The 14,573-nt window shown below is 34.7% G+C and overlaps 2 protein-coding genes across 2 annotated transcripts; both read right to left on the reverse strand.

Annotated features, from left to right (window-relative positions):
- Window positions 1-3,564: 3,564 nt before the first annotated feature.
- On the reverse strand, window positions 3,565-5,254 carry LOC114533752 (ryncolin-1-like). The gene is made up of 2 exons (XM_028555345.1): window positions 4,789-5,254; window positions 3,565-3,856 (listed from the first exon to the last, which is right to left on the reverse strand). Exons 1-2 carry the CDS (start codon window positions 5,252-5,254, stop codon window positions 3,579-3,581), a joined length of 744 nt encoding a protein of 247 aa, XP_028411146.1. The 3' UTR covers window positions 3,565-3,578.
- Window positions 5,255-8,853: 3,599 nt separating this feature from the next.
- LOC114533753 lies at window positions 8,854-9,470 on the reverse strand. Its single transcript, XM_028555347.1, has 2 exons — window positions 9,239-9,470; window positions 8,854-9,032 (listed from the first exon to the last, which is right to left on the reverse strand). Exons 1-2 carry the CDS (start codon window positions 9,468-9,470, stop codon window positions 8,854-8,856), a joined length of 411 nt encoding a protein of 136 aa, XP_028411148.1.
- Window positions 9,471-14,573: the final 5,103 nt, after the last annotated feature.

The following is a 14,573-nucleotide window of genomic DNA, read 5'->3' on the forward strand; positions in this document are numbered from 1 at the left end:
TATGTTCATCATCGGTATACAACTATCAATGTTTGAAATGATTGTGTTTTGCATAATCGAAACAGTTAAATATCACTGACTTTGCCTTGTTTATTGATTTACATAATAGTTCACTAGCTGATATTTGGAGTCCAAAATATAATATCATTTAATTTATCGATCTTACCGCTTCAACATCTTGCATCAATTTCCAATCTCCCGTTTTCGTTTCTTCTTTCTTTCTAGTAACGTTGGTCAGTTGACAATTTTCAACATTTTTTTTTGTTTTGTAGTTGAATCCAACACATTTGTCTTCGTCTTTGCAGCGAGTGTGACATCCTAACATGACAACTGACGATGTAACATTGTGTCTTGATATTATTTCATCCTCAGGCAATGAGGGACCTCCTAAAATTTTAACAAGTCAATAATTATTGCAAATTAATATCCAAATTTCAACTAAATTTATGTGTTTTAGTAGCGCTTTTGGTACAATTTATGTGTTTTACCATTATGGAGTATTTAAAAGGTGTTTCGCGACAATATTTTTACTGAACAAACGCGCAAAGATTGCTCACCTCTGATGATTATGTCGTAATTCGTCGGGGAACATTGGTTTGCTGAAATGTTTCCAATAGCAAGCAACAGCAAGCTTAAGCTGGCCGCTACAAAAATCGTTTAAATCGTCTCTTGTCTGACTTGGTAACTCTGGAAGATGTTTTTCGGAGTTTCGGCAATCCCTGTTAACAATCTCAAACTGCCGATTTCATGTCTAAGAGTTAGATTTTTTAAAATTATACATGCAGACCAAGTCTCTTGAATTGCATGTCGAGAAAGCTGGTGTATATGTGTTAATTGTTGACTCATTTTTCCATCAACTATTCCTGGCTTGAATTTGAAGTTTGTATAATTCCACTCGAAGTTAAGACCCTTGTTGATATATAATACTGCTAGCTTTTTTAAGTACCACTCTTTGTGATGCATGGACGCACAGTATAGTAAAATACTAATATGCATGTTAGTAGCACTCAACAGCAAATAAATTATTTAAGTGCAAGCTGCATAATAAGCATCAACGTCTAATATTTGGCAGTGTATGAACAGTCGTATAGCGCCGAGCATTACATTATTATTTATTATTTATTTACTCTCCATCTGTCAATTCTTCTTCAAACTTTGTATACCCAGGGCCATTTTAGCCTTTGACAGTTTTGTCAAAGTTGGGTTATCTTCAACACTTTATTTTGAATGTTTCCGTAAAACACGGCAATAAGTTAAAAAAGTTTACTTCATTTCACCTGTTTAAAACTGAAATACTGTATCAGCGTCAACAAATATTTAAACATCTTACACTTGCAGCTGCTCATAAATATCACTGTTCCTTTTTAGCAAAAAAGGTTTTTGTCGATGTTAATATTATTATTTAACTAAAGCCTGCATGTGGTAACACACATATTGATGAAAATAATACTCGTTTGATGTCATGACCATCACCAAAATTTAGATTTAAGAACAAAATCGAGCGATCGCTTGTTTGACAAATTTGCATTTTATTCATACAACCAGTCGACAAGACGCCTGCTGGACGTTAAGATCGCGTCGTTCATACAGAAATCTAGCATCTTGAGGTCTTGTTGACTGACTTATAGAAGTGTTGGCGTTTCAAACTTATTAATTAAGTTTTACTTTTACATGAGCACATCGCATGGAATCATGGTCTTTATTGATACATAGAAGAACACGATACGAGATTTGTCGGGCAAATGCTACTTTTAGTCACGTTGAAAGCATACCGGGCAAGTAAGAGAAAACTTTACTTGACCTGGCTGCGAATTGAACCCACGACCTTCGGGATACTATATTTTGAGATATACGCATTTTGAGTCATTTTCATATGACTTGTCGTCTTCGTTCTTGTACTTCGATTACACAACTGTGCAAATTACGATGCCAGTCCCAGCATGATATTGCAAAAATTAAATTTAGACACTCTTAATGTCAGACGTGCTAAATTAAAGAGTGTTCTGTTGTATAAAGTTTTCAATGGACTTTTCAGCTCCGGGCCTTAATGATAATTTTATAAAATTCCGAGATTTGGAGGGCTACTATAATCTGCGAAATTATGACACTGATCTAAAATTACCAAAACCAAGAACCAATTTTTTAAAACGCAGTTTCAATTACGTGCGGCAAGTATGTGGAATAATCTTCCGACAGAAGCAAAAAAAGCTACCTCAGTTAGGCACTTCAAGCGTTTAATCTCAAGCCTTCCATTTAATCTGTAATATATATAGAATAATTGATTAGTCTTTCGTACATTTATCTCTATTCTTGTAAATATTGTACTATTTTCAATTTTTCCTTGTATTATTCACACGCCCCTCCTGGAAATCAACTATTACTAAAGTTGAGTGGGGCTAACGTGTTTTAAATAAAGTGATGATGATGACTAGAGTTTTCATGTGATATACCAGTGGGATCTCGTGTGATTGTATTGTGATTTTATTCAGTTTTATTAGATTACTAAGTGAATACAACACGTGATATAACAATAGCTCCAATGACAGAGTCTTGGTTAACCATAGCCTGGCAGCTTGTGCGCAGGTCCCCGATTAGGGCCTGGATTAGGGTGATGTAGCCTGCAGCAAGCGACGCTGGGGGTCGACCGAGAGCAAAATAATAATAAAAATAACCAAGCCGAAACTAGGATAAGAATACACAGGAGGGACAACTTTGGATAGAATTAAGTCTTTGTTTTGTCCTCAACATTGCTCAAACTAATACTAAACATTCAAAGTTGTGTGCCTCATCCATGTCATATTGCTGCTGGCAATTCACCATCTTTCTCGTATTGCGTGCACGTCATTACCTGATGGTTTGGAAAGTCTGCCAAACCCATCTGCCCGTGCACACATGCATGCATATAGTCTATTTTTAAAACTCAAATTACATAAGTTTACTATTACCTTCGTAGCTATTCTCTTTTTATTTACTGTGACAAGCGAAGATATAGCTGTCATGAAAATTAGATGCTTGTAATTATAATAAACAACTTAAAATACACTTTCATTTAGTCGATTCATTTTTTGAACTTTCATCTCGGATTAGACCACAGTTAACAGAATATATATACATGGTTTGGAGACTAAATAAAAGTACAATACAACTCATTAACTATGTTATGGTACAGGTTTATGCAAAACATGGCTCGTCACGTGTCTATTGTATTTCAGCCAGACGTACCAATGGTATTCGTTTTGCTAAGCTCCTCAACTTTAACACGAAAAATATGTTAATTATAAGATTGCTATTGGTTTATCTGTGCAAAGCAAAATACAATAGACACGTGATGACAAAGGAAAAAATTTTTGCTTTAACATAGTTAATGAGTTGTATAGAGTTGTATAGAAGTTTTATGTGGTCGCCAAACCATGTATATTCTATTTAACTAAGATTAGGTTAAGCGTAGGAGAAGAATCTCCTATATATATATTTTTATACACTGTTTCAAGTACTTATGAAAACTACTTTTTTAAAAAACACTACATTTTTTATAAAGTAAACCTTATTTCTTTTTAGTTCTTCATTGTTCATCAACTCTATTTCTTCTTTCCAAATTCACGTGGTCGTATCTTCATCGATGTTGATTTCAGAGAATATTTATATCCTTTCCAATGCTGCCAGATGATTTTATCAGGGTGCGATGTGTGTGGGCCATAATGATACAAACCATTCAAATTGGAATGATGACCATCATAATACCACCAGGCTCCTTTGAATAACACTGCACAGTTACCACCATCCCAAGTATCATTGTCAGAGTCCTTGGTGGTGAAAGCCATTCCGTCATGTATTCTCAAGGAGTCTTTTGCTGTACCTTAATGCAAAAGTATATGCACGACCTCTTAAAAATAAAATAAAATTAGAAATCAAAATACAATATACACAAGCAGATATGAGCTAACGTGCAAATTGATTGGTTCTCTACTTGACAGATATAATGAGATATTAATGCTAATATCTACCTAGTAGGTAAACGTGAACAAAATTGTGGCAACATTTGGGGAGTTAAGTGACGAACGATGAAATTCAAGTTTTCCTTGTTAAAAGTACACCAGAGTGCACAGACAGAGCGACAAACTTTGAACCAAAAGAATTCAACAGGTAGGTTAAAAACTACATGTTTACAAATTGTTTTTACAAAAACGATTTAATTTGTTTGTGTGTGTTTTTCTGTATTAAAACGTTGGAAGAAAAAAACACGATACGGGATTTAATTATTTAATTTTTATAAAACAAATGTATTCACCATTGTTCCAATTACGAATAAGTTTGAAATTTGTTTTCATCCCACGCTTATGTATATAATAAAACAGTTATTCTATTCGCACTCGTCGTATATGACTAATAGCTAACGCTGCGCAGTGCGCCTCGTCGCCTACCAGCGTTGAAATGCGGATACGAATGCGAAACTTTATCGACGGAACGGAACGGATATTGGGGATAAAATGCGGAACGAATATGGGGTAAAATACGCAATGGATATCGCATTTTCTTGAAGAAAAATATTAATAAAAATGTCACAACAAGCTGACTGACATTTCATCCTAAATACTTGAATAAAAGTCGACGTTCGTAAAGTCTTGAGAATGAGAGATAAATTTTTCACTGAAATTTTTTTAATTGGTTAGAACGAACCTGGATGCATTATTTTGAAATGTGACTTTAATACAAGGTGTTTGTAAAGAGATTGTAAAGAGAGCTGGAGAATCCTATAAAATCAGACTCAGTTTAGTGTAAAATGCTTACCATGATAACCTCCAACATTCAACTTGTATTTCTCATTTTCGCTGCTGACATTAAATGAATCATAATGAGCGTATCTGGTATTTCCAGAGAAATCTTCCAAGTCGATACGAAGTTCATTTTGTGAAATATTGGCCATCATGTGTATTCTGTCAAGACCAAGCCAAAATTCCCCGCTCAAGTTACCAAAACCTTGTTTGTAATCTTGCCATCCTCGGTAGAAATCAACACTTCCATCAAGACGACGTTGAAATACAGTCCATCCTCCACCTGATGTTGTCATATCACAAAACACTTTGAAACTTCCCTTTCCATCAGGATTAATTACATGAATTCCACTTTGTTTTAAACCTTTGTGATAAATATCAGCACAGTCTTTTCCTAAGTATTTGCATATGGAAATTAGCTTGAAAATTATAAGTTTATATTGTTTGTGTTCAATGGTGCATCCGCTATCGAACAGCAACATATCGCGGACTCATTGACCAAACTTGTTGGTGAGGGCAAACTCTACCAGACTATCGTTTCCATTAAAATGACCGTTCTTAATAAGAATGGAAAATCAATAAAGCGCCAAAGGCTATTACTCACATCATAGACAATTCAGAAGACAGGGACTGGAAACAGTATTGTTTTTGCGTGCGCCCTCCGTGATACGGTCCGCATATTTTGCCGTTCACGTAGAACTCCATTTTTGAGAACAACAATAGAGACACTTCTCAGCAAAAAGACAACGCACGCAGTTATTAGGTGATTTGTAGCCTCAATAACGCAAAGAATATGTTGGTAAAAGCAATAAGTTAAGAGTTTATTGTTTTTTTGTTTAAACTATCTCCAAATGAGGCTCTAAAACTTGCCTAAAGTAAATTTAATGGGCACATATTTCGAGAACAACAATGGCGACTCTCGGTGTAGCAAAAAATACAACGGACTCATTTTTTTGATAATTTAACTTTTCTAATATATTTAGACTATTTAGACATAGTAACTTTAGGGGAATGTTCTGGAGACTTCATGAACTTCAAAGGATGCCGTCGATATAATATTGGGCCGCGCAAATTAGGGTGTCACGTGGTACTACAACGTGCACAAAAATAAAGATGGCAGAATGTGAAGAGACATCTGAGAGCCATGCGAGGATGAGATCATCGAGATCGACGCGGTTTCAGAGCGTTACACTCTGATGTTTTAGACAGGGAGGAAGAACTACAACACGCTTTTGAAGAAGCGATTGAACAAGTAAGTTGACATTGTCTTGACTGAATTATAGAACATATTGAACCTTAACCGTGCGTTTTCATCAAAGTTACCAGGTCGTTCTCTAATGCTTTTACGTCATTCAAGCTGATAGTGGAGAAACTCATCTGTTAACCATGAAAATCTTTTGTCATTTTCATCTTCATATGGTAGCAGGAACGCCTTGCGTGTCTTGGTACCTTCTGATAAACTGCGCACATGGAAGCAGTCGAAAAACTTGTCCATCATTTCACAAATTTTCGCTGTTCCTCCAGCTTCCAGTGGACCAAACCTTTTCAGCACACTTTCCATTGTTGAGCTCAACACTTGAGAATCAAGATTAACCCTTATCACAGAATAAGATGTCAGGTTAATGTGGTCGGTGGTTATCCTTGGAAGAAGGTGTAGCCCATCTTCAAGATCAGAGAAGTACATCTCTGATATATGATTCCACAACAGAGTATCTCCTTTGTTCTAAAGAAGCCTTTTGTGATTACCTAAAAAAGGTAAGACAAATAATAATAAATAGCAAATAGATATAGTTATGAGTTAAAAGGGTAAAAAGTTGTGTTAAGACATCTGGCAAATTGAAATGCCTCATAGTGCACCAGTACATTGCTATTTTACTTTTGTCTTATTTGAAAAGTGGAGAGTGCTTGGTGTTAAGGTGCAAGTGAAGCGAGTACTTTGACATTCAACAGAGTAAAACTATCTGGCAGTCTCTATGAAGCTAGACAGAGTAAAATATAACAATTTTTTATACAAACTTTGTATGCAGTCATATAGATTCTTGGATTTTTAAAAGATGAAATAAACAAACACGTAAAGTGTACAAATTAGAACAGTAGTTTAAATTTCAATCAGGAGTTTGCACAAATTTGCTTTCCAAGCTGCGGCTATGGATCACAGTTTTGGGGGTGACCGTATCAGGAGTCGCAAATTGAATATGAATCAATTCAAGCCAGAAAATCTACCTTCAGTTTTTCAGCTATTTAATGTTTCACCAGTAAAAATTATGCCAATTTAAGGCTCACAAAATCAACGAAAGTATTCTTTGTTACCCTTGGCATAAAGTGGTCACAATTTCTTCTGAACTATTTTCTCCAGCCTTGTCTTTTCACAGATTTGATCATATGGAAAAATAGTTGTTTATTTTACAGGATACTGATTAACCATTGAGTGACAACTCTCTTCCCTTCATGAGTAAAATTGTTTGGTGTTAGAGATAGTAAAATAATAAAGTGGGTGCATCAGGGTGTATTGCCACTTAAAGGGTTAATTGTTTAAATAGAAAATATAAAAATCTGTAAAAAGAACCGAAGCTTCAGTGCATAATATTAGGCATAATTACCCGATCCAGAGTTAAAGAGACAGTTGCGTGCCGTTTTTAACAAATGTGGTGGATCACTGAAGAAGTAAATATTTCTGTCAAGCTGGAACAGATTTTTAGCACAATGGACTAAATCTTTGTCACTGCTGCCCTGCATCATTTCATGCATACAAAAGAACTTCCTATTTGCAGAGGCACCATCAGCAGTAGTACCGACAACTGCCAGGTTACATGTCATCTCCAATATGCTAACAGCTCTCCAAAACAGTGGAAAAAGTTGCACTGCAGTAACATCAGCTGTTGCAAAATATCCAATTGTGTGCTTTAAAATTGTTGTAATACCTTTCACCATAAACATAAGAGCGTGAGATGCAGGATCCTCCGATTTTTCCAAAGTTGCGTAACTTATGTCAGGATCACCAAGGTCAACATATCCGATAAGTTTTCCAGAATGTTTGTCCCAAATCAGGTTTCATTGAATCTTCATTTCATCAGGAAGAATGAAAACATATCTCTGACAATCATTATATCCTTGCGTAGTTTGCACCAACTCTTTAATTGCTCCAAGATTAAAGCCAGTCTTGGGTGGTATAACATTAGCGTAATCTCGAAGCACCCTTCTACTTGGCAATATGATTGTGCTATCTTTAAATGTCTCCCTCCATTCATCGTATGCTGATGCCGATTTAGTAGCTATAGAAATACACTATCTAATAATCATTGGGTGATACCGACGTCCTTCAGCTGCACGTGATGCAATTTTTTTTTGTTAATCCCAAAACAGTTTAACAAATCGAGTCATTTTTTCACTATTGTAAGAAATTATATTCAGTAAATCATTACTATAAGATCATTTGTCACTGGTATGCTTTTTCATTCAACCTCAACCTTCATTTTCTCTATTTCATGCTCAGGTTGTTTGCACTGTAACCTCTGAACTTGAAGAGTTAACTTAATGCGGTTGGATGATGTCAAGCTTACAGGAGCTTTGTGTGATGCAGGAACATTCTCTCTGGCTCGCTTTCTTCTATTTGCCACCTCCTAAATACGATTGCTGTCTTGACAAACACTACAGTTACTTTCACCTTCATTGATGAGTACTTTACAGTTCGTTGCCCTGTTATATCGTTACACGGAAAAGGACTTGATGCCTCAGATCATTCAAATGGATCAGTATTGATTGGCAGAACATGATGCACTGAGTTGCCGGTGAAAGCATCCTCTGTTTTTACAGATTTTAAGTTGCAGTATTTTGCTGATCAAATCTGAAACTGTGATATCTCTAAGACTACGCTTAGTACTCCTGTAGATCATATGACCTTCTGGAAAAAACCAGCCATATACAATTAAAGTAAATCCCAAACTATCGTCTTTTTGAATGTCTTAAGATGGAAATTGGAATAATATGTGGGACATCTACTTTCCATATTCGAACAACATTTTCTGTACATGTTACACTCCATTCATTTAATACAAGTTTTTTCAACCTGCCTGCAAGTTCCTTAACAAAGTCCTATAACAAATTGTTGTGGAGTCTGGTAAACGTTCTTGCACAATGGATTGATGCTTTCGTTCCTTTTTTTCTGGCTTCGTAATAAAGGGTCGGATGGCTTGGTTGGTAAATTTCGGGTAGGCAATGCTCCATGGACAAGCTGCTTCTTGCTCAGCTTTTGGCCGTGATCTGAAATTATGAAATGTCACACTCAAATATAAATGCAAATCCAGTGAACGATAACAAACCAGGATCAGTCGTGCGCCGCATGAGTTCAAGATTTATACACAGTTGTCAACACTGTAATACAATATGTTTATTATGTTGCAAATGATGCAACTTAATTGCTGCTATATAAATGTATAATATTACATCTATTAAATTGATTGACTTACAAGTGTTGATCTCTTCAGGGAGGAAGTGTTTCTCACAAACGTGTAGCGAATCAGCAGCAAACTGGCTTTTAAAATCATTGTCTTTAACTCCATATTTAGTAAGGATGTTCAAAAAATCTTGCCACCATTTCTTGCTCGCATCGTCCTTCGCCGTTGGAAGCTTAAACAGTCCGAATCCTTTTGTCCTACGGTTTGTCCCGCATTGATTAAAGGTACAATTATCACCCGGCATCAAAAAAAATTAAAATTTTCCTTATTTAATTGTAAATTTGTGTATAGTTTGTAATTATGCTAAAATCTCTGTGCTAAAGTACTTGAAGACATATGCAGATGTGCACGGTAATGATGACGTCACACCACAAAACGGAAGACAATAGGATAGGCCATGGAATTCGTCATGAAGTTTCCAGACCATTCCCCTAGAGTAACTATGATTAAGACGATGTTGGAAAATGCGATTAGTGCACAATTAGTTCATTTATTGTGTCAAATATATAAAAATGATCCAATGAAACTGGGTCGAAAAGATTTTATAGGGTCCCAACTAGGTACATATTCAATGAGAACAAAAAATTAATAGTCACCTTTTAACATCAAATCACGACGCATGCAGTTATTGAGGCTGATAACAGATGTATACCCTGTATTATTTTTTTTTACACTGTATAAAGCAAAGTTTCTCAATTTATCAAAATTGTAGTTACAGTGTACAAATTAATAGTGCATACATGGCGATCCTTTTGTAGTTGGGACTGAAAAAGGTTCTTACTGTTGGGCTGACACACTAATCTGCATGCAGTTACAAGCTGCAGTCCTGGTTCTAATGCATTCTTTGTAATATAAGATGCTATTTTTAAGTGGTCAAAGAAAATTTATAGCTTTGATTTTAAGTTACCCGGTCCCAAAAAAACTATCTATTTTTACGTGTGTATATTTTTTATGCAAACACTTCTGGAACTGGAACTATGAGCACTGTTTACACACAAAATAAAAAATGAAAACGCACTTACCTTGAAAATTTATCTGACTTAAAGGTCAGGTAGAAATATAATATTTCAAAATAAAAATCCTTCAAATAAAAAAATTATGCAAACTTTTGCTGAATCTACTTTGCATTTTTTTTTCTGGATAAATAGCCCGGTTGCGTAGCAACTTAAAAATTGACGTGATAAAGCCATATCACGGATGGCGCGTCATCATTATAAGTGTTTTAGCTTGCGTTTCCAGTCCCTGTCTTCTGGATTGTCTATGCTCACATGCAAGATATGTTTTATTTCTCCCCGTTCGTTGCCTTGTAATATAGTTAGCAATTTTTTTACAGTTTTGAATTGTTTAATTTTTTTATATCTTTATAACACATACCTCTTTCATTTTCATCCGACGTGTTTTTTAAACAGGTTTTCTTGTAACCCTGTAATGAAGAAGAATTCTTGCTTTTTTGCTATATACGATGATGACAACGCTAAACCATCCAACAAAATGAAACCTTGCTATTAACGCCGTCAGGTTTATGTTCAGCTCTTTTTATTTAAATGTTATAGCGAGAATTGATTTATATAATCTTACCATATGATCTGAATAGCACAACAGCAATTATAAGCATTTGAATAAACAACAAAAATTTTAATAACCAACATGTTTCGATTTAACTATAAGCCATCTTCAGTGCGAATGAATTAGTTATTTTCATTGTGAAATATATAATGTAAAATATAAACACAAACCAGACCTTAATTAACAAACAGGTTCTGCATTTTAATACTATTTTCAAGTTTAATTTTTGTCTGTCGTGTTGTTCTACTTATTATGCATATCTTGTATCCTGTTATGTTGTCAATCATTGTTGTAAATCATCGAGTATCACCTCGCCTGTATAATATTTCTACTTTATATAATTATTTCACAATGAAAATAGTAATTCATTCGCACTGAAGATGGCGTATAGTTAAGTCGAAACAAGTTTGCTATTAAAATTTTGTCATTTATTTCAAATGCCTAATTTAATTAATATAATGTTGAAGATATACTGTATGCCAATAAATCATACCTTCTGTGGGTTAACAAGATAAACATAATTATAGGAAGAATTCTTCTCCAGTAATGTCTCAGATGTATTGTAAACCACGTTGTGTAACATTTCACAATTTGAATCATTTTTTGAAGCCAATATCTTCTTGAAGTTGATAGATCTACAACATATCTCAGTTGCACACTCCATTACGCAATCTATCCATTCAGAAACGATTTTTGTGTTAACAACTGTTACATTCAGTCTGAATCCTAAAGTGTAAAATAGTTATTTTAAGGAAAACCTTCGCATTGCTAAGCTTTAAGGCATTTCAATGTCATTTCCCCAAATGTTTCCATCTCAGTTCGTCCATAGCGAGTTCAGATTGGCCATGCTCAGTTTTACTGCTAGTAATAACGCTAGCTGCTCTATTTTGAAACCGTTGGAAACGATCGGTAAGTGAGACGCCAATTGCGTCCCATGCAATAATCTAACGCCTGTATATTCTAAAAGCTCACTCACACTCAAACTCATTGAGTGGGAGATCTTAATCTTCTCATAAAGTTTCAATGGCGGTATTTCCAGCCGAATAGGGGCTTGATTTTCAGTGATTTACCTTATATCTTTCCATCTATTCAGAAAAAACTTTCTCATTGATCAGCATTAACGAAAATTATATCTCACACTCGATGAGTATGAGTGTGAGTGAGCTTTTTGAATACAGGCGTAAGTGTGGGATATATATCCACATATCGGATGATTCTGAAAAAACAATACCATATTTCTTGACAATTTTGTCTTGTGTCGAGACCTGTGTTAGGTGTGCTCAATGCGTTTATTTCAAGTTTTCCGCAAGCATTGAACCATTGTATTCCAACAATTCAGTTATACTGATACAATTCATCTATAAATTTTAAAATTTGTGACTTGCAAAACTAGCATCGGAAATATATATCTATCCCTTCATGTCGATGAAGAAGAAATTCTGAATCAATTTTACAAATTTTCGATCAGTTCACTGTCATCATTCCATGCAAGATTAGGCCTATACTTCGATGATTGATAAAAAAAGGGATGAATTATTTAGTCCTCATTCGTAATTTATATCAGTTAGAAACAGCTTTAGCGAGGTATATAGTTTTATTTAAAACAAAAAATTCTGAAGATCCTGCAGACGTGCAAATTTCCTGGATTCTGACAATATGTTGATACTGATAAACTTTACTTTACCTTCAAGACTAGAATTGTAGCAAATGTTTGCACTTGTTTCATTTGATAAGGCATTTACGACTACAAGTGATATACATGGGACATATAGGCATAAGAAATGTTCAAATTGCATGGTTCTTCAACTTTCAGTTGGAGTAAGAAAAATTTTCCTACAATGAAAATAAAAATTAACTCATATAACCCTGAAATTTCTTTACTGCATGGGAATGAAAAGTAATTAGAAAATTATATTCACTTGCTTAAATTGCGTGAAGCAGTATTTTAATAATTTTTGGTAAATTGATTAAAACGTGACATTTTGCATGATATGTATTCAGATTACCGCTAAAGTTGAGATTTTTGCCTCGTGGGGAAAATACTCTAACATACTTAAACAACGCTGCAACAGCAGATATTTTTCGAACGTCAGTTTAGCCGTTAAGTTAAAGATTAATTGTGCGACATAATTGAGGCAAACTCGTGACTGACATTCATTTGCGTAACAATAAGCACACATAGTTTGTTTATTCCTCTCTCACGGCGCTAGGCAACTAGGTACTGCTTCCTTTTAAGTGAACGACTTTATTAGATAAAAGTATAAACTTGTATTTTACACTAAATCTCTAAAAGACTTGAAATATTCTAAAGCTAAGAATATATCTATTGTGTCACTTAAGATAACCTCAGTTTCGTGTGTCGTAATTTCGCGGCAAACGCTGGTAACATGCAATCTTAAACGGCCGATTAATTAATTTTTATAGTATTTTTCAAAAAATTTGCTTTTTACTTCAAAATTTTAAATGGAGCCGACCAAGTCTCTTGAATTGCATGTCGAGAAAGCTGATGTATATGTTTTGATACAAATCATACTGATATACTCTTTTTATATGGTTTCTTTGTTAAAGTGGTCTTGAGGAAAATGTTATTAAGTACCTGATATCTAAGGACAACTATAATCTAAAAATATAGCAAAATTACTCGAAGTTTTGGCTGCATTTTTTGAAGCAAAGTCGGTGAAATAAAATTATAATGTTTAAAATGACTTACCACGACTGTGATCAAGATATATTGGAATTATTTCAGGACTTTATTTCAAACAGCTGGTTTGCGTAGAGACAACAGTACGAAATTAACAGTAATATACATAACAACAGCAAACTAATATATTGTTTTAAGTGCATCTTGAGAATTAGCGTCTATTATTGGCCAGTTTCTAGACAGTCAAAGAGCCGAAAACTAAATGAAACTACTCTCCTTCACAGTAAGTATTTTGACTTAATGCTCTGGAGTAAGCAGCAAAGTAGAAAAATGCCTTTGTGTTATTTTTGTCATTATTATTTTACGTCTGTTTTTGCGCAAGTCTGTTTTGGCGCGAAATATATTTGAATAAATCTGCCAATTCTTCAACAGCCCCTCGTACCCAGGACCTATCTCCCATTAATGGACCTTTTGCATAATAGACCAACTTTTGATTTAGGCGACAAAAAGGAAACTTCCGAAACGTGCATACTAAACTCAGTAAAATTGGCAATTGTTCAATTTCCTAAATATATAACAACATGCAGTCTTTGCATGAAATATGTCTAGTTAGTTTCGTTTCACTGGTACATAATCTTTGAATACATTAGTCTTTTTACAAAAGCAAAATTTTCTTAAATGAGGTAGTTCTTTAGGAATACAATGTGGTTCAAACCTTTCCTTAACACTGGACTTAAAGCCAGCAAAGAACTACAACTGTTCACTTAATCTCTCTATTTTAATTGTCGGGTCTTTCTTTCCTTAAATTAATCTATCTAACATATTGTTGTAAATATAGCATACATATTTAGTTTTATTCACAACCTTATCATGTTTTGCTCTGCTTGGTTTACCGGCCTTCCGCCTACATGCTGGATTGACACGTGCGCTCTCTCTCTGTGTTGTATATATATGCGTTGTAAAGTATTGTATTTCATTCCGTCTGAAGATGACTTTGTAATAAAGTCGAAAATTTACAGTCTCAATCTGTGTCTTGTTTGAATTATATATTGATTCTCAAGATGTCTTGTTTGTTCGGAATTTGCTTTTTACTTTACAATGTGGTTCATTACCGTATTTGTTAACCCGGCTAATAGCCTT

The sequence above is a fragment of the Dendronephthya gigantea genome, unplaced genomic scaffold (genome assembly GCF_004324835.1).
Source record: "Dendronephthya gigantea isolate DGI-Jeju-01 unplaced genomic scaffold, DenGig_1.0 000094F, whole genome shotgun sequence".
In the NCBI taxonomy this organism is placed as follows: domain Eukaryota; kingdom Metazoa; phylum Cnidaria; class Anthozoa; order Malacalcyonacea; family Nephtheidae; genus Dendronephthya; species Dendronephthya gigantea.

Coding starts and splice junctions, on each gene's coding strand:
- LOC114533752 (XM_028555345.1), bottom strand. CDS start 5,254: ATGTTGCTGTTCGATAGCGGATGCACCATTGAACACAAACAATATAAA. Junction 3,857..4,788: donor GAATGTTGGAGGTTATCATG/GTAAGCATTTTA, acceptor TTTTGCATTAAG/GTACAGCAAAAGACTCCTTG.
- LOC114533753 (XM_028555347.1), bottom strand. CDS start 9,470: ATGCCGGGTGATAATTGTACCTTTAATCAATGCGGGACAAACCGTAGG. Junction 9,033..9,238: donor CCCTGAAGAGATCAACACTT/GTAAGTCAATCA, acceptor TCATAATTTCAG/ATCACGGCCAAAAGCTGAGC.